Source organism: Equus quagga, chromosome 2, assembly GCF_021613505.1.
Source record: "Equus quagga isolate Etosha38 chromosome 2, UCLA_HA_Equagga_1.0, whole genome shotgun sequence".
NCBI classification, from domain to species: domain Eukaryota; kingdom Metazoa; phylum Chordata; class Mammalia; order Perissodactyla; family Equidae; genus Equus; species Equus quagga.
Window position 1 is genome coordinate 110,353,087 of NC_060268.1, and position 18,370 is coordinate 110,371,456.

At 40.5% G+C, this 18,370-nt stretch overlaps 1 protein-coding gene across 7 annotated transcripts in view; it reads left to right on the forward strand.

Moving 5' to 3' along the window:
- Window positions 1-18,370, forward strand: part of GPR137B (G protein-coupled receptor 137B) — a 92,761-nt gene that overhangs the window by 27,683 nt on the left and 46,708 nt on the right. For 5 of the 7 annotated variants that reach the window (XR_006887527.1, XR_006887528.1, XR_006887526.1 and 2 more), the window contains exons 3-5: window positions 915-1,137; window positions 3,308-3,457; window positions 6,149-6,277. Coding sequence is in view for 4 of the 7 variants with exons in the window: in XM_046653850.1 (XP_046509806.1) it covers window positions 915-1,137; window positions 3,308-3,457; window positions 6,149-6,277 (502 nt within the window). In the remaining 3 variants the exon portion in view is untranslated. The remainder of the gene's footprint in view (window positions 1-914; window positions 1,138-3,307; window positions 3,458-6,148; window positions 6,278-18,370) is intronic. The other 2 variants (XM_046653851.1, XM_046653852.1) reach the window with 2 other exon arrangements.

Below are 18,370 nucleotides of genomic sequence, written 5' to 3' on the forward strand. Positions count from 1 at the left end.
TCTTTATCCAGACCTCCCACAGGTCCCTTAGGAAGCGTCTAGGTCTGAGAAACCGCAAGTTAAAAATGGCCAATCACGTGGACAGCTTGTGCCTGTCCAGCCTCAGGTGAGGTGCTGTGGCAGATTTTTAACCAGAGCAGACCACTGCATCCAAGAGTGAGTGTTCCCAGGTAAAAGTGAGTGCTACCCAGGGGCTGGCCTGGTGGTGTAGTGGTTAGGTTCACACACTCCGCTTCAGTGGCCAGGGTTCGCGGGTTTGGATCCCAGGTGTGGACCTAGCACCACTCATCAAACCATGCTGTGATGGCATCCCACATACAAAATAGAGGAAGGTTAGCACAGATGTTAGCTCAGGGCCAGTCTTCCTCAGCAAAAAAAAAAAAGAGTGAGTGTTACCTAGACCCAGTGACATTTTGGGGTAAAACCCTTTATAAACATTTTCTCATTTAATCCTCACAAACAACCAGCAAGGTAGGTATCGTTGAGACTCTTTTCAGATTACGATGCTCAGGCTCACACAGGTTGATTTTGCCCAAGTTCACAGAGTGCAGAGTTGTCAGCGCTCGTGGGAACAAGCTCTGACTCTGTGCCCTGCTCTTTCTCTCTGTGTATCCTGTGAGCAATGAGTGTTTGGGGGGCGCGTCAGCTGATATGTCCTCATCTCGTCCAATCCTCACCCCCTCCCAGAGACAGGGGAAGTGGGCTCAGAGAGGTAAAGTGCCTTCCTGGAGGCACAGTTGGTTGAATCCGGGAATGGCTGTCTCCAAGGTCCAAACTCTTAAGTGTTAACTTTGGGGTGTGTTCTGCTTCTAGCAGTTAACCAAAAAATATCACAGTTTCCTTCTGGAATGATCCAGAGCATACAGCCAGCGTGCAGGGAATGGTGCCTTCAGTTTCTCTCTGGTCCCTTCCAGGTTACCCCTCTACCTGGCCTCGCTCTTCATCAGTCTCGTTTTCCTGTTGGTGAATTTAACCTGCGCCGTGCTGGTGAAGACTGGACATTGGGAGAGGAAGGTGATTGTCTCCGTGCGCGTGGCCATTAATGACACGCTCTTCGTGCTGTGTGCCGTTTCTCTCTCCATCTGTCTCTACAAAATTTCTAAGATGTCCTTAGCCAACATTTACTTGGAGTCTAAGGTAAGGTAGAAACATGGTGAGATCCCTCCATTAAACTTGTTGTAAAAATAGTTTCCTGGTTTGCAAACAGAACTCAACATAGCCCTCTCTCACTGACCTCCTACAAATGATTAGCCATGGTGCGATTGACAAACACGCAGGCGTGTAGCTCACTGAACTTTGGATGCAAGGAGAGTTCCATTCCGGGTGGCTCCAAGTGGAGTGGAGTGTGCAGAATTGCTGGCAGAGAGTTCAGTCTCTGGTTTATAGATACAGTGTTTTAACCAACAGTTTAAAGCCTAGTGGGATTGATTGTGCTAATAATATTAATAGAAGCACACTTCTCGTGTTAGCCTGTGTTCCCGGCACTTATATAAGCGCTCCACGCGTACAGACTAAGGTAATCCTCACATCTCTATGGGAGTAGCTATTATCCCCACTTTATAGATCAGGAAACTGAGGCACACAGAGGGCAGTTGCTTGCCCCAGGTTACGCAGCTGGCAGGGGCAGAGCTGAGATTCGGACCAGGCGGTGGCTCCAGCGTCTGTCCTCTTCACTGCCCGTCGTTCTGCTGTGGAGACTCAGAATCAGGCTCACCCCTGGATTGGCTGTGTCCTCAAGAGGGTTCTCCTTAACCCTGGAAACTGCTCCTGGAGTTGGGGACAACATTCGTCTCACGCTGATTGCTCAGAAATGGGGCCAGACATGATGTGAGAGGAGCTCTTATTTCGCTGCTGTGCCTCCCCCCTCTGGAATGTCTGTTTTCTCCTCCCCTTTCCCCGGGGTTATAAAGGGCAGATATGCTGCCTGGAGCTGTGGCCAAAGTGCCTCTGAGCAGCCTGAGCCCCAGCTCTGCCTTCAATGAGAAGCTTAGTGGAGTGTGGAGGCCGGGGACGGGGTGCCTGGGGCTCTCACTGGCTGGGGGACCGCGGCCCCACCAGTCACTTCATCTCTCGGGGCCTTGGATTTCTCACTTGTGCAATGGCTGAGTGATCTCTGTAGCTCCTCTGCTTCTGTTCAGTGACTCTGTGTCCTGTGGCATCCCCTGTGTCTGCCTTCTTGGCCACATGGCCCATCTGGTGGTGATAGATCTTGGTCTGAAGGTTGGGAGGCAGCTGTGTCTCCCACATACTGTGTCTTCAGGAGTGGTCAGTAGATTAAAATCTGTGCCTCTAACTTCAAAAATACCAAGCCTTTAATCAGGGCGTCCTGTGATTTGGCTGAACCCTTTGCAAAATCCCAAAAGTTAGTGTGGCAGAAGAGTTTTTTCATTTATAAATTTTGAGGAATTTTAAACTTGATTTTGCCGTAACTTTCTCTGTTGTTTATGTTGTGTCCCATATAGGGTCTATCTAAGGCTTTTAAAAACAGAATTGTGGTTTTCACGGGAGGGGTTAAATTTTAGATTGTCAGAATACCACTTAGGTCACCCATGTGGCAAACAAGCTCACAATGTGTTGCTGGCAAAATAAAATAATATCTTGGATTTAGTTAATGACTTCCAAATGCAAAACTCAAAAATCAATTTCAGTGTTTTGGTTATGTGAACTATCTGTTTCTAGCTAGAGGTCCTTCAACTGATTTTGGAAATTGCTGGCTTCATAAATTGGGGCACAAATCACCGATTTCCACATTCCAAGCCCTGAGTCACATGGGGACTCCACTGCTCCCAGCCTAGCAGATTCTGGGTTTTGAGGATGCGCTCACTGCCCAGAGCCACTGCCAGCAGCACAGCTCTCTCCAGCCACCATCCGTCTGAGGTTGCTTGGTTGTCCCCAAGCCAGAGGCCCGGTACTGGGCTCCTAAGATGAGTGGGTCCTCTCGGAGCTGAGCAGAGGCACTCAGAGACTTAACAAAATGAGCCATCTGACTTTCTTGTTCTTAGAAACCTAGGCCGTAGGCAAATGGCCAGTATTTTAGTACTGTTAAAGGTATCTCCAAATCAAGTTGCAGGTTTTGAAGCATCTATGTGGACATGAATTTGAAATTGTAGGAAGGGGTGTGGAATGGGTTGAGGTTTGCGGTGAGGATTGAGTTCTGAGGGTGGAGGGTCTGACAGAGGGTTGGAGGAGACTGAGAGCCTCTGAGATCCGAAGGGTGTACCAGGCCCAAACACAGGCCCTGTTCTGGGGGGAGGCTGGTGTCCTGGACCGGGAATGGGCGCACCTCTCATGGCTCCCACTTTTCCAGGGCTCCTCCGTGTGTCAAGTGACTGCCATCGGTGTGACTGTCATCCTGCTTTATGCCTCCCGAGCTTGCTACAACCTGTTCATCTTGTCATTTTCTCAGAGCAACAACGTCCACTCCTTTGATTACGACTGGTATAATGTGTCAGACCAGGTCAGTGGGGGCCCCTAGGGCGTCACCTGAATGCTTTGCTTTGCAGCATCCCATGTGGCAGAGGGGGATGAGTTCCTTGCTTCTGCTGCTAAATAGCTGGGCGACCTTGAGAGTCACTTACCTGTGTGGTATCTGCATCCTCATCTGTTAAATGGGATCATAGTACCTGCCTTGTTCCAGCTCTGGTCTTCTGAGAAAACTGGGCGAGATATATATGTATACACACACCAAGACACACACACACACTTCTCCTTTCTACTTTCTAGGGCTCCTGTCAAGAAGTACTTAATTTTTTTTTAAAGCACTTCCATGTAAATGTAAGATGGTCTTTTTAAAGGGTGAAATTTGCAGAGGTAAAACAAATTGTATTCAGGTTTCAGAAAATACATAAAACTGTGAAGTTAAGAGAATTTTTTAATGGAGCATGTACACTCACAACATTTGAGGAAACCTAGACAACAGTAACTGAGGATGCTCAGGTATTATTAAAAGCTAATTTTATCAGTGATCTCAATATGATACTTTTTAAAAAAATCTATTCCAGAAATTCATAAATTATAAAGCAAATGAACCAAGGTAGTGAAATATCATTTGGCATCCATGTTCACAATAGTTCAAAATAAAAAAGAATGAGCATGAGTTAGCATTCTCTCATTGAGGAATATTGATTCTTTGTCTCTGGCCCTGGACAAAGGGCTGGGGATATGAACATGAACAGATTCACTTCTTGCTGTAGGAGTTTATATCCACTGAGGAAAAGAGACACACAGATAAGCCATTACAATAAAGAAATAGAACTTCTGTAGTAGGAGTCTACTGGATTGAATTGCAAAAAGCACCTTAGCTTTTCCTGGAAAAATGCTGAATACCCAGCTATATACAAGTCCAACAGTGCTCAAAACCTGGCCTGAGGGGGCCAGCCTGGTGGTGTAGTGGATAAGATTGTATGCTCTGCTTTGGCGGCCTGGGCTTCACTGGTTTGCATCCTGGGCGTGGACCTACACACTGCTCATCAAGCCATGCTGTGGCAGCATCCCACATAGAAGAACTGGAAGGACTCACACTAGGATATACAACTATGTACTGGGGCTTTGGGAAGAAAAGAAAAGAGGAAGATTGGCAATAGATGTTAGCTCAGGGCCAATCTTCCTCACCAAGGAAAACAAAAAAAACCAGACTGAATTAAGACTCTGGAAGAAAGAGTAAAATGACCATGATAAGTTTAACCTGAAGGATAAGGTGAACTTCAGAAGAGGGACATGCAAGGTATTATAATTAGGAAGGATTAAAACAACAATAACCACCACCACCCCCCCAACCCAAACCCAAACCATAAATATAGGATGGGAAGAAGTTGGGCAAGGCACTGCTAAAGGTGTGCCCTTTTTTGAGAAAATCAAATATCTAAAAATCTAAACTTTAAATAATGATAAATTAGAGACATTCATAATACACAAAGGATTTTTTATTGTAGTAAAATATACATAAGATCTACTCTTTTAACCATTTGTAAGCGTACAATTCAGTGGCATTGAGTACATTCACGTTACTGTGCAATCATCAGCACCATCCATCTCCAGAATTTTATCATCTTCTCAAACTGAAACTCTGTACCCATTAAACAACAAGAGATTTGGTTTTAACAAAATAAATATTTAAATTTTTCTTTCAATTATAATTATAGTAAGTTATAATTATAATCTTGTAATTATAACAAATTTAAAATATCACAACTTTTTAAATTTTGTGGTTTTTAGGGGATACTTATTTATAGACATCTAAACCTGTGTGTTACGACCAAAATAATCTTGGAGCAAGCAGAACAAATGGCCTCGCCTTGCACACGTTATTCGGGTAGGATGGAAAAAGAACAACAGACTACTGAGACATATTATAGATGGAATATGAGAGCAAAGTTGGAGAGTAATCTTTCTGAGGAATAGCATGATTAGTTTCGTTTACTGTACTTTAAATATGATGTAACACAGGAGGAAAAAGGCAATCGGCCCTTTTTGGCTTAATTTTGGCACATTATCGTTCTTTGAAATGATGGCCTTACTGATGGTGTTGCCCAAACCCAGCTGAGCACGTTCCTCACACACCTTCCATCTGCCCTGTGGCGCGAGGGAGACACCGTGACACCAAGTCCATTCAGCCATCTCACTGGACCAGAAGCCAGACATCCTGGACTCTGGGAATTTTTTTCTAGACAATCTAGCCTGCAATAAGCTTTAAAGGTTAAATAGGACATAGTTAATGTGAAGAGAAGTTTAAAAATTGACATGTTCATCCTAGGAGTGAGACCAAGGGTCACAGTCATGTGCTGCTCCCAAGGATTTGAGAGGAGGCAAAGTAACATTCTTATTATTGACTTGTTGAAAAAAATAAAATCAGCTTCAACTTGAGAGACTTAATGTGGACATAAAGAAGATTTTGGAGAGTGAAGTAATAAAACACCAGAGATTGGCAGATTCTGTCTTTGAATATTTTGAAGAGGATAATTATCCATCCTGTATGGTTTAACCCCCAACCGGAGGTCTGGACCATTACTCTTACTTGATTTCAACACGCACATCTTAGGGGAAGGAATGAGGCCGTATTAGAATTAGTCTCTGTTCATGTTGGAAAGACTCAAACTTGTTTCCTCTGCCCTCAGTCTAGTGACTCCTTTTTCTCCCTCTCTTTCAACAGGCAGATCTGAAGAATCAGCTGGGAGATGCCGGCTATGTAGTATTTGGAGTGGTCCTTTTTGTGTGGGAGCTCTTACCTACCACCTTAGTAGTTTACTTCTTCCGAGTTAGGAATCCTACAAAGGACCTTGTAAGTAAACCATTTTCTGTTTGCAGAAAATATCTCCTAATTCTAATCATAAAACATATACAGTCAGGATTTTTTCTTAGATTTTCAATCGAGAGCCTCTTCCATCCTATTGTGATATAAAAAGTTCCCTCGTCTATTTAATTGAGACTTTCTTTTCTCTTGATTCTCTTTTGAGGGAAGTATGTTCTTCAGTTTAGCTTTATTTCACAAAAGAAATGAAATTACATCTCAAGCCCTGGAGCTCGTGATTAACTCTTTCTCCCAATGCAACAACATCCTCACTAGTATTTGAGCTGTCACTTGCCATGAACCAAATATAAGTTTTACTTTTAGCAAAGGAAAATAGAGAACAGTAATTCAGGTCTTCACCCCTGTGTTCTGCTGGCTGGGGATTAGGGATTGGCGTGATAGGGAAATAAAAACATTATTGTGGGGGCCAGCCTGGAGGTGTAGTGGTTAAGTTCATGCGCTCCACTTTGGTGGTCCAGGGTTCGTGGGTTCGGATCCCACACACTCTCATTAAGCCATGCTGAGGTGGTTTCCCACATACAAAATAGAGGAAGACTGGCACAGATGTTAGCTCAGGGCCAATCTGCTTCACCACACACACACACACACACACACACACAAATTGTTGTGAAGAATACTAGAGCCACTCCCCAGTATGGTCGTATTTCTGCTCAGCCAACTTTATATAAATGTCTTCATGAGGGCAAGTCAGAAAACAAAAAACCTGGTAGACTGAGGGAGCTCCTGGGCGCCCTGCTCCATAAATTATTCCAGTGGCACTAACTGGTGGTGGAACTTTGAATCACTGCGTTATGAAACCCACAGAAAAGTAGAATGAATGGTTTTTGGCCAATGTGAGCAAAGTGTGGGTGGTACGGAAAGCATAGATACAATACCAACCTGTTGTGTTTTATCTTGCTTTTTCTTATTCATCTCTAGTAGTCACTCGTGAGCCAGGAATAGAAGAAAAAGAAGTGAGACAGGAGTCGGGTGGGTGGTGGAGAAGCACAGCCTGAGTGAGGCCCCTTGAAGAGAGAATGGCCGTGGGCAAAGTTTTCTAGTTCTCAGGATCGGTTTCCTCCCTTTTCACTCTTTTTAGCTGCAGAGCAGTGGTTCTGCACTTTATCTGAGCTTTACTTGCTTTGGGAACACCTGTAAAGTCAGACCCCAAACACTGCCTCATCGCTGGGAGAGGAACGTGTGAAAGGCTGCCGATTCTAGGCTGAGTCCAGCGCCTTGTTTCCCTTCCTTCTCTGCAGACAGACAGCTGAAGTTTTCTGGGAACCTTTGACTAAGGGAGAAGAGAGGAGTCTCTTCAGGAAAAATCCTGGTGCTCACCGAGTGCTCCCCTGGGCCCCCCACGTGCCTTTTCATCACCTGGTTTTCATCTCTAGTGTTTCAGAGGCTTAGCTACTGTACTCCCTACACCCAAGGCAGTCTGATGAGAGAGTACACACCTGAATCCTAGGGAGTCAGAGCTAATGTGATATTGTTCAAGGTACCATTTTATTAAATGAGTACAGAATAATTTTGATAGTCTAATCTGTCCTCTCAGATCTCATTGTCTAGGGAAACATCATCTTTAGCGCACTCTGTCTGTATATAGAGGTACTTGGCTATTGTATTGGAATATATCTACCGTTTCGGGTATTTTCTGGGGTCGTTCTCAAACTTTTTGGTCTCAGGACACTTTACATTGATAAATTATAGAGAATCCCAAAAACCTTTTGTTTGGAGGTGTGTTTGTGCGTGTGCGAAATTTTTTTAAATGCTTATTTATTCATTAAAAATAATAAACTCATCACGTTACCATAAAACATTTTTATGAAAAAGAACTATGTTTTTCAAAAGAAAATAAATTAGTGAGAAGAGTAGTATTGCTTTAAAATTTTGTGGCTCTTTTTAATGTCAGGCTTCAGAGACAGACAGGATTCTCGTATCTGCTTCTGCATTCAGTGTGTTGTGATATGTTGTTTTTTGGAGTACATGGACACAGAGATAGGTGGTGGAAAAAAACAGGAGGATTTTAATAGCCTTTTAATGTAATTGTGAATATTCTTCTTTGCTACTACACCCAAACTCAAGAAGTTGTAATTTCTTACAAGTTAGTTGCAATATAGGATCTAAAACCTTATCAGTGAACTTCTCAGATTGTGTTATATATCAACATCCGTTGGTTTATCTTGCACTTTGGTGGAACTTTTTTCCATGCGTGGTTTTGTAATATGATGCATTGGTCATTTGGAAAATGTTGGTTTACCAAGTTATGCTGATCTTCCACATGTTAAGTTTTCATTATACAATACCAAAAAAAAAAAATCTGATCTCATCAGAAAAATCTTTAAGTATTGGGAAGCTGTCAAGCCAACCTCGTGGTAGGGAATACACATTTTCCAAAGCTTTAATTTTTGCTTAAAAGCTCGGATTTGATCAGTGGTAACAAGTACTGTCACTTGTTCTCCTTGATGTGACAGCTCACTTCCCTCACTTTGAGACAGTGTCTGCCGAATCTCCACATCTGAAGAAGTGTGGTCTGTCTGAGTTCTCTCAGGCTGCGTGAAACCGTAGCTACAGCTCAAACAGCTGTACAAGTGCTTTTCCTCAAAACAGTCATCTTGGGACAGAAGTGCCTTATGCATACTTTCCATTTTCTCACACAGAATGTTAAAAAGACAGGCTTAAGGGCTGAGATTTAATTAATAACTTTTACTGCTCCATCAGGACATTAAGCGAAACTGGTTTTGTAACTGTGATTGGGTGGTGGTGAACACGGCCGCTGCTCGTGCGGTGGGTGCTGCTGCTTTGATCAGTGGTAACGCGGCCGCACTTTTGCTCACCACTGCTTTTGCACCATCAGTGCAAATGCCGACACGATGGAAAAGGCAAATACCATCTTAATATGCTAATTTTGAAAATAGCTCTGACCTTGTGGATCCCTGAAGGGATCTCAGGGACCTCCAGCAGTCCATGGACCACACTGCCCCACAGTAGCATATGTGTGAATTCAAATGATTCTTTATGCCCTAAACGACATTATCTCCTAATTTAGCGTGAGGGAGTGGACTCAGTATGAAGGATGCATAATCACAAATAGAAAAACATTTTTCCTTTGTTATATTCTACCTATGAAGTAACTCTCATTAGCAGGTAACTTGACTGTCCAGTTTGGCTTGGTGAAGCACCAGTGTTGTTCATAAATATCCTTGGGCAAGACTACCAGAGTTACTGCCATTATTACATACAGAGTTTGGTAAAAACAGCTAACACTTGTAACTGTTTGTATATACTAGGCTTTGATCTAAGCACTTTAAATATATTAAATTCTTTAATTCTCACAATAACCCTGTGAGGCAAAACGATTATACTCATGCTTAGATGAGGAAACTGAGGCTGAAGGCCACATGGCTAGTAGGAGACAGCACCAGGATTCACACCAAGGCAGTCGGCTCCTGAGTCCATGATGTTCATTACTCTGCTACCCTGTGGCTTTCCTTAGCATACTAAGGTTTGGAGAAGAAACTAAATGTCTGTTATGTATGACTTAATAATAATCTTATTACAATCTATAACTTCTGTAATTGGAGAAAAAACAGTCTAATATTCTTTTGGGGAGAAATTTATAATTTAACTGATATTCATTGGCTTTATTTTTTTAATGAATAACTTTGACAAGTAACATTGTATAAATTTAATGTGTACAATGTGTTACTTTGATACATTTATGTATTGTACTATGATTGCCATTGTAGTGATATTTATCACATTACATAATTATAGTACAATATTGTCTGTATTCATTATACTGTGCACTAGATCTCTATGGCTTATTTACTACTTGCTACAAGTTTGTATCCTTAAAACTCAATCTTATCCTCCCTCCCATCATCCTCTGGTAACCATCATTTTACTCCGTTTTTTACAAGTTTGATTCTTTTTTTAGATTCCACATGTAAGTGATATCTTATAATACTTGTCTTTCTCTGTCTGACTTAGCTCATTTAGCATAATGTGCACAAGGTCCATTCATGTTGTAAATGGCAGGATATCCTCCTTTCTCATGGCTGAATAATATTCCATTCTGTATATGTACCACATCTTTTTTTATCCATTCATCTGTTGATGGGCATTTGCATTGTTTCCAGATTTTGGCTATTGTGAATAATGCTGAAGTAAACATGGGAGTGCATATATCTTGTTGAAATCCTGCTTTCCTTTCTTTTGGGTATATATCTAGAAGTGAATTGCTGGATCATATGGTAAATCTATTTTTAAGTTTTTGAGGAAGCTCCATATTGTTTTCCATGGTGGTTGGATCAATTTACATTCCCACCAACAATGTGTAAGGATTCACTTTTCACCACATCCTCACCAGCGCTTGTTGTGTCTTGTCTTCTTGATGATAACCACTCTAACAGGTGTGAGGTGATAGCTCATTGTGGTTTTGCTTTGCGTTTCCCTGTTGATTAGTGATGTTGAGCATCTTTTCATGTGCCTATTGGCCATTTGGATGTCCTCTTTGGAAAAGTATCTATTTAGTTCTTCTGCCTATTTTTTAATAGGGTTGTTTATTTTTCTAAGCTGTATGCGTTCTTTATATATTTCGGATATTAATCTGTTATCTGATACATGGTTTGCAAAAATTTTCTCCCTTTCTGTAGGTTGTCTTTTCATTTTGTTAATTGTTTCTTTTGCTGTGCAAAAGCTTTTGAGTTTGATGTAGTCTCATTTGTTGATTTTTGCTTTTGTTTGTGCTTTTGGCATCATGTCCAAAAACTTGTTGCCAAGAGCAATATCAATGAGCTTCTTCATACGTTTTCTTGTAAAAGTTTTATGGTATCAGGTCTCATGTTTAAGTCTTTGATCCATTTCGAGTTAATTTCTGTAAGTGGTGTGAGATATGGGTTCAGTTTCATTGTTCTGCATTGTTTCTACAGTTTTCCGGGCACTATTTGTTGAAGAGACTGTCCTTTCCCCATTGGGTGTTCTTGGCTCTCTTTTTGAATATTAGTTGACTATATTTGCCAGAATTTAATTCTGGGCTCTCTATTCTGTTCAGTTCATCTGTGTGTCTATTTTTGTGCCAGTACCATACTGTTTTTATTACTATGGGTCTGTAGTATTGTTTGAAATCAGGAAGCATGATACCTCCAGTTCTGTTCTTTTTTCTTAGGATTTCTCTGGCTATTCGGGGTCTTTCATGGTTCCACACATATTTTAGGATTGGTTCTTCTATTTCTGTGAAGAACACCTCTGGTAATTTAATGGGAATTGCATTGAATCTGTAGATGGCTTTGGGTATGGCCATTTTAACAATATTAATTCTTATCCATGAACATGGGGTGTCCTTCCATTTGTGTTTTTGATTTCTTTCAGCGAAGTCTTGTAGTTTTCATTGTACAGATCTTTCACTTCCTTGGATAAATTTATTCCTAAGTATTTTATTTAGTGCTATTGTGAATGGAATTGTTTTATTTCTTTTTCAGATGCTTTGTCATTAGTGTAACGGAATGCAAGTGATTTCTGTATGTTGATTTTGTATCCTGTCACTTTACTGAAGTCATTGATTAATTCCAACAGTTTTTTGATTGACTCTTTGGGATTTTCTCTATATAAAATCATATCATCAGCAAACAGTGACAGTTGTACTTCTTCCTTTTTCGTTTAGATGCCTTTCTTTCTTTGTCTTGCCTAATTGTTCTAGCTAGGTCTTCTGGTACTGTACAGTCAGGTGTTGCCTAACGAGGGGGACACCTGAGAAATGTGTTAGACAATTTCATCATCGTGAGAACATCACAGAATGTACTTACACCAACGTAGATGGTATAGCCTACTACACACCTAGGCTGTAAGGTACTAATCTTATGGGACACGGTCATATGTGCAGTCCACTGTTGACCGAAATAACGTTATGTGGCACATGACTGTATTGAATAGGAGTGGTGAGAGTGGGCATCCTTGTCTTGTTCCTGATCTTAGAGGAAATGCTTTGTTTTTCTCCATTGAGTATAACGTTAGCTCTGGGTTTGTTGTATGTAACCTTTATTATGTTGAGGTATGTTCTTCTATACTCAATCTGTTAATAGTTTTTATCATGAAAGGATGTTGTATTTTGTCAAATGCTTTTTTTACATCTATTGAGATGGTCATGTGATTTTTATCTTTCCTTTTGTTGATGTGATGTATTACATTACATGTATTGATTTGCATATGTTAAACCATCCTTGCATTCCAGGGATAAATCCCACTTGGTCATGGTGTATAATCCTTTTAATGTATTGTTGAATTCGGTTTGCTAATATTTTGTTGAGAAATTTTGTATCTGTATTCATCAGGGATATTGGCCGATAGTTTTCTTGTGGTATCCATATCTGGTTTTGGTATCAAGGTAATGCTGGCTTCATAGAATGAGTTTGGAAGCGTTCCCTCCTCCTTCATATTCTGGAAGAGTTTGAGGAGAATTGGTATTAATTATCCTTTAAAGGCTTGGTAGAATTCTCCAGTGAGGCCATCTGGTCCTGGGGTTGTCTGTGTTGGAAGTTTTTTGATTACTGATTCAATCTGTACTCATTATTGGTCTGTTCAGATTTTTCTGTTTCTTCCTGATTCAGTCTTGATAGGTTGTGTGTTTCTAGAAATGTATCCATTTCTTCTAGGTTATGTAATTTGTTGGCATATAATTGTTCATAGTAGTCTCTTCTGATTCTGTGTATTTCTGTTAATATCAGTTGTAATGTGTCCTCTTCCATTTCTAATTTTGAGTCTTCTGTTTTCTTAGTCTAGCCAAAGGTTTGTCAATTTTATCTTTTTGAAAAACCAGCTCTTAGTTTCATTGATCTTTTCTATTGTTTTTCTGGTTTCTATTTCATTTATTTCTGCTCTGATCTATACTATTTCCTTCCTTCTGCTAACTTTGGGCTTAATTTGTTCTTCTTTTTCTAGTTTGTTGAAGTGTAAAGTTAGGTTGTTTATTTGAGATCTGATTTCTTAACATATGCATTTATTGCTATAAACTTTCCTCTCAGAACTGCTTTTGCTGCATCCCCCAAGATTTGATATATTTCCATTTTCATTTTAATTTTTTATTTCCTTTTTGATTTCTTCTTTGAGCCATTAGTTGTTTAGAAGTTTGTTGTTTAGTTTCCACATATTTGTAGATCTTCTCACTTTCCTCTTGTTCTAGTTTCTACCATTGTGGTCAGAAAAGATAGTTGGTATGATTTTATTCTTCTTAAATTTGCTGAGATTTGTTTTGTAGCCTGTTATATGATCTATCCTGGAGAATGTTCCATGTGTACTGGAGAAGAATGACTACTCTGCTACTGTTGGATGAAATGTTCTGTATGTCTTTTAAGTCCATTTGTTCTAAAGTGTGGTTCAATTCCAGTGGTTCCTTGTTGAATTTTCTGTCTGAATGATCTATCCATTGCTCATAGTGGGGTACTGAAGTCCCCTACAATTATTGCATTGTTTTCTGTTTCTCCTTTAAGATCTGTCAGTATTTGCTTAATGTATTTTGGTGCTTGGGTGTTGGGAGTGTATATATTTACACTTGTTATATCTTCTTGATGTATTGACCTCTTTATCCTTATATAATGACCTTTTTTGTATCTTCTTATCCTTTTTGGCTTGAAGTCTGTTTTGTCTGATATAAGTGTAAGCTATACCTGGCTTCTTTTGGTTTCTGTTTGCTTGGAAATATCATCTTCCATTGTTTTACTTTGAGCCTGTATGTGTCTTTAGAGCTGAAATGAGTCTCCTGTAGGCAACACATAGTTGGGTCTTGTTTTTTTATCCATCCAGCCACTCTGTGCCTTTTGACTGGTGAGTTCAATCTGTTTACATTTAGCGTGATTATTAATATGTAAGGATTTGCTACTGCCATTTCATCTTTTGCCTTTTGGTTATTTTGTCTATTACTTCTTTTTTCTTTGATTTCTGTCTACCTTTGTAAGTTGGTGGTTTTCCATGATGATTATTTGCTCACTCTCCCCTTTTTTTTATGTTTGGTGTGTCTGCTCTAGATTTTTGCTTTAAGGTTTACATAAAACATCTCATAGACAAAATAGTCCTTTTTCTGCTGATAGCAGTTTATCTTCATTCACCCATAAAGATTTCACCCTTTTACTCCTTCTCTTTTATATATATATATTTTTTTAAAGATTGGCACCTGAGCTAACAAGTGTTGCCAATCTTATTTTTTTTCTTTTTTTATTCTTCTCCCCAAAGCCCTCCAGTACATAGTTGTATATTCTAGTTGTGAGTGCCTCTGGCTGTGCTACATGGGATGCCGCCTCAGCATGGCCTGATGAGTGGTGCCATGTCCGCGCCCATGATCCAAACCAGCGGAACCCTGGGCCGCCGAAGCAGAGCGTGCAAACTTAATCACTTGGCCACAGGGCTGGCCCCCCCTTTTGTATTTTTGATGTCACACATTCTCTTTTTATGCTGTGATTTTGTTACCAAGTTGTAGGAGCTACAGTTATATTAAGTGCTCTTTTCCTTTAACTTTTATGTTATTATTGTTTAATATGCTATTCTAAAAAAGAGTTGCAGTTTTCTAATTGTCACTTTTATCAGAGTTTTGTGTGCTTTCGTCTTTTCATTTCAGTTTGAAGAGGTCCTTTCAACATTTTTATAAGGCAGGTCTCATAGTGGTGAACTCCCTCAGCTTTTGTTTGTCTGGGAAAGCCTTTATTTCCCCTTCATGTCTGAAGGGTAACTTTGCAGGGTAGAGTATTCTCGGCTGGCAGTTTTAATCTTTCAATACTTGGACTATGTCATTCCACTCTCTCCTGGCCTGTGGTGTGTCTGCTGAGAAATCTGCTGATAGCCTAATGGGGGTCCCTTTGTAGGCTACATTTTTTCCCACCTGGCTGCCTTTAAAATTCTTTCTTTATCATTGACTTTGACAGTTTTAATATACAGTCATGAGCCGCATAAACATGTTTCGAAGGCCAACAATGGATTGCATATCCAATGGTGGTCCCCTAAAGCTTAGTCCCATGTAGCCTGGGTATGTAGAAGGCTATATACCATCTGGGTTTGTGTAAGTATGCTCTGTGATGTGCATATAATGACACATTGCCTAATGATGCATTTCTCAGAAGGTATCCCCATCATTAAGCAATGCATGACTGTAATGTGTCTTGGAGAAGGTCTTTCTGCATTGAGGTTGTAAGGTGTTTTGTTGGCTTCATAGACTTGTATATCCAGTTTCTTCCCTAGGCTTGGGAACTTCTCAGCTATTATTTCTTTAAATAAGTTCTCTCCTCCCTTCTCCCGCTCTTCTCCTTGTAGTATACCCATTTATCTTACGTTGGCTCTTCTGATGGACTCAGAGTTCTCGTAGGGTTTCTTCACTTGTTAAAAATCATAGTTCTCTCTCCTCTTCCACCTGAATCATTTCTGTATTCCTATCTTCGAACTCGTTTATTCTCTTTTCCATCTGATTGGCTCTATTTCTAATGCTTTCTAATGCATTCTTCATCTCATTTATTGAGTTCTTCAGCTAGAGAATTTGTTTGGTTCATTTTTAGAATTTCAATCTGTTTGGTAAAGTACTCCTTCTGTTCATTAATTTTATGCCTGAGATCATTGTATTGCCTTTCTTGAATTTTCTTCTACCTGACTGAATTTCTTCATAACAGCTGTTTTGAATTCTTGATCAGTTAGATCACGATATTCCATGTCTTTGAGTTTGATTGCTGGAAATTGTTCTTTTGTATGTGTGATAGCGTATTACCGGGGTTTTTCACCGCATTTGAAGTAGCTGCATTTCTCTTATCAGGTAAGGCTTTGTTTACTTTGATTTTAACAATTCGATTGGTAATTAGGAGCCTTCCTTTTGTTTTCCAGCAGGTGGCACTACAGCACAACTTTTTGGTTTCTCTTACCAGCGCTGACTCCTCACTAAGGTTGGGAGCATGTGCATTAAAAAAAAAAAAAGAAAGAAAGAAAAGCTGGAGGAGAAACAAACAAAAACGGGGGTGGCAGCAGAGTAGGGGGAGGTGTGTGTTTAGTACCTGGGGCTTTGTGCCTATGTCCTGGTAGGGGAATCCTTGAATGGGAGGGGTCCCAGAGGTCCATGGGTGGATCACAGCAGTCTCTTCTCAGAGCAACAGGTCCTTCCAGCTGCAGTACACGCCGCTGGGCAGACCCCTACTCATCACCATCACCCTCCTCTCCTCTGACAGAAAGGTCCTTCTGGCCCAGTGCCGCCCGTCTGCCTCCACCACCACTCCCCTGGCTCTGCAACCTCTGAAGTCCAGTAAACCCACTTCTGGGTGTACAGATGGATGTATCTCTGGGTGTCCTGGTGTGCTGGGTGGAGGTGCTTCTGTTCAGTTCTGGATGTCAGATTAGTTGTAAATCGAACAGGAGAGAAAAAAGGAATGACTCACACCAGTATGATGCTGATGTCACTCACTCATTGACTTTAAAAGAGCACACTGCAGGCGGGTCCTTTCTTTAAAATGCTATCTACCGTTAATATCCATAATTTAGTTGGTACAAACAAGCCTCTACACTTGGCATCATTAGAACTGTAACGGTGTAGCGCTTTGCCATCCACATCAGAATCCTCAAGGTGCAGGGTGTAAGTACCAATTCTTAGGCCGTGTTTGGACCCAGATCAGAATCTCTGCGGTAGGTTCTGGGAATCTACATTTTAAATAACTTAATAAGCATCCCAAGTGATTGAATGCACTGTAAAGAATCTCTCCATATCATATATATTTTTTTGTTTAAACAGTTTTATTGAGATATAATTCCCATACCATACAATTCACCCATTCCATGTCTACAGTTTAATGGTTTTTGGTATATTCTGATACGTGCAACCAATCACCACAGTTTTTAGAACATTTTCATCACCTCAAAAATAAACTCCACACCCTTTATCACCCCACATCCTACCCCCCTCCCCGGTCCCCAAGCAACTACTGATCTACTTCCTGTATCTAGAGATTTCCCTATTCTGGACTTTCATATCTATGAGATCATATAGTATGCAATTCTCTGTGACTGACTTCTTTCACTTGGCCTAATGTTTTCAAGGTTCATCCATGTTTTAGGATGTATTAGTACTTCATTCCTCTTTTGTTTTTTAAACTCAGATTTTTTTTTTAAAGGTTTTATTTTTTTCCTTTTTCTCCCCAAAGCCCCCCGGTACATAGTTGTATATTCTTCATTGTGGGTCCTTCTAGTTGTGGCATGTAGGATGCTGCCTCAGCGTGGTTTGATGAGCAGTGCCATGTCCGTGCCCAGGATTCGAACCGATGAAACACTGGGCCGCCTGCAGTGAGCACGCGAACCTAACCACTCGGCCACAGGGCCGGCCCTTGTACTTCATTCCTTTTTATGGCCAAATTCATTGTATGGATATGCCACATGTTGTTTATCCATTTGTCCATTGATGGACATTTGAGTTGTTACCATCTTTTGGCTGTTATGAATAATGCTGCCATAAACAGTCATGTACAAATTTCCCTGTAAATATATGTCTATTTTTCTTGGGTCTATAGCTGGGAGTGCAGTTGCTGGGTCACATGCTAACTCCATGTTTAACCTTTTGCCGCCAGGCTGTTTTCCAGAAAGGGTGCACCATTTTACATTCCCAGCAGTAGTATATGAAGATTCTGGTTCCTCCAGATCTTCCCCGGAACTTGTTGTTATCTGACTTTTTGATTGTAGATATCCTGATTCATTGTGGCTTTTGAGTTGCATTTCCCTGATGCTTAATGATGGTCAGCATCTTTTCATGTGTTTTTGGCCATTTCTATATCTTCTTTGGAGAAAGGTATATTCAAGATCCTTTGCCCATTTTAAAATTGGATTGTCTTTTTATTATTGAGTTGAGAGTTCTTTATATATTTTAGATGTAAGTCCCTTGTCAAATATTTGATTTGCAAATATTTTCTCACATTCTGTGGCTCTCTTTTCACTTTCTTGTTGTTATCCTTTGAAACACAAAAGTTTTAAATTTTGACAAAGTCCAATTTATCTGTTTTTTTCTTTTGTTGCTTATGCTTTTGGTGTCACGTCTAAGAATCCTTTGTCAAATCCTAGGTTATGAAGATTTGCCCT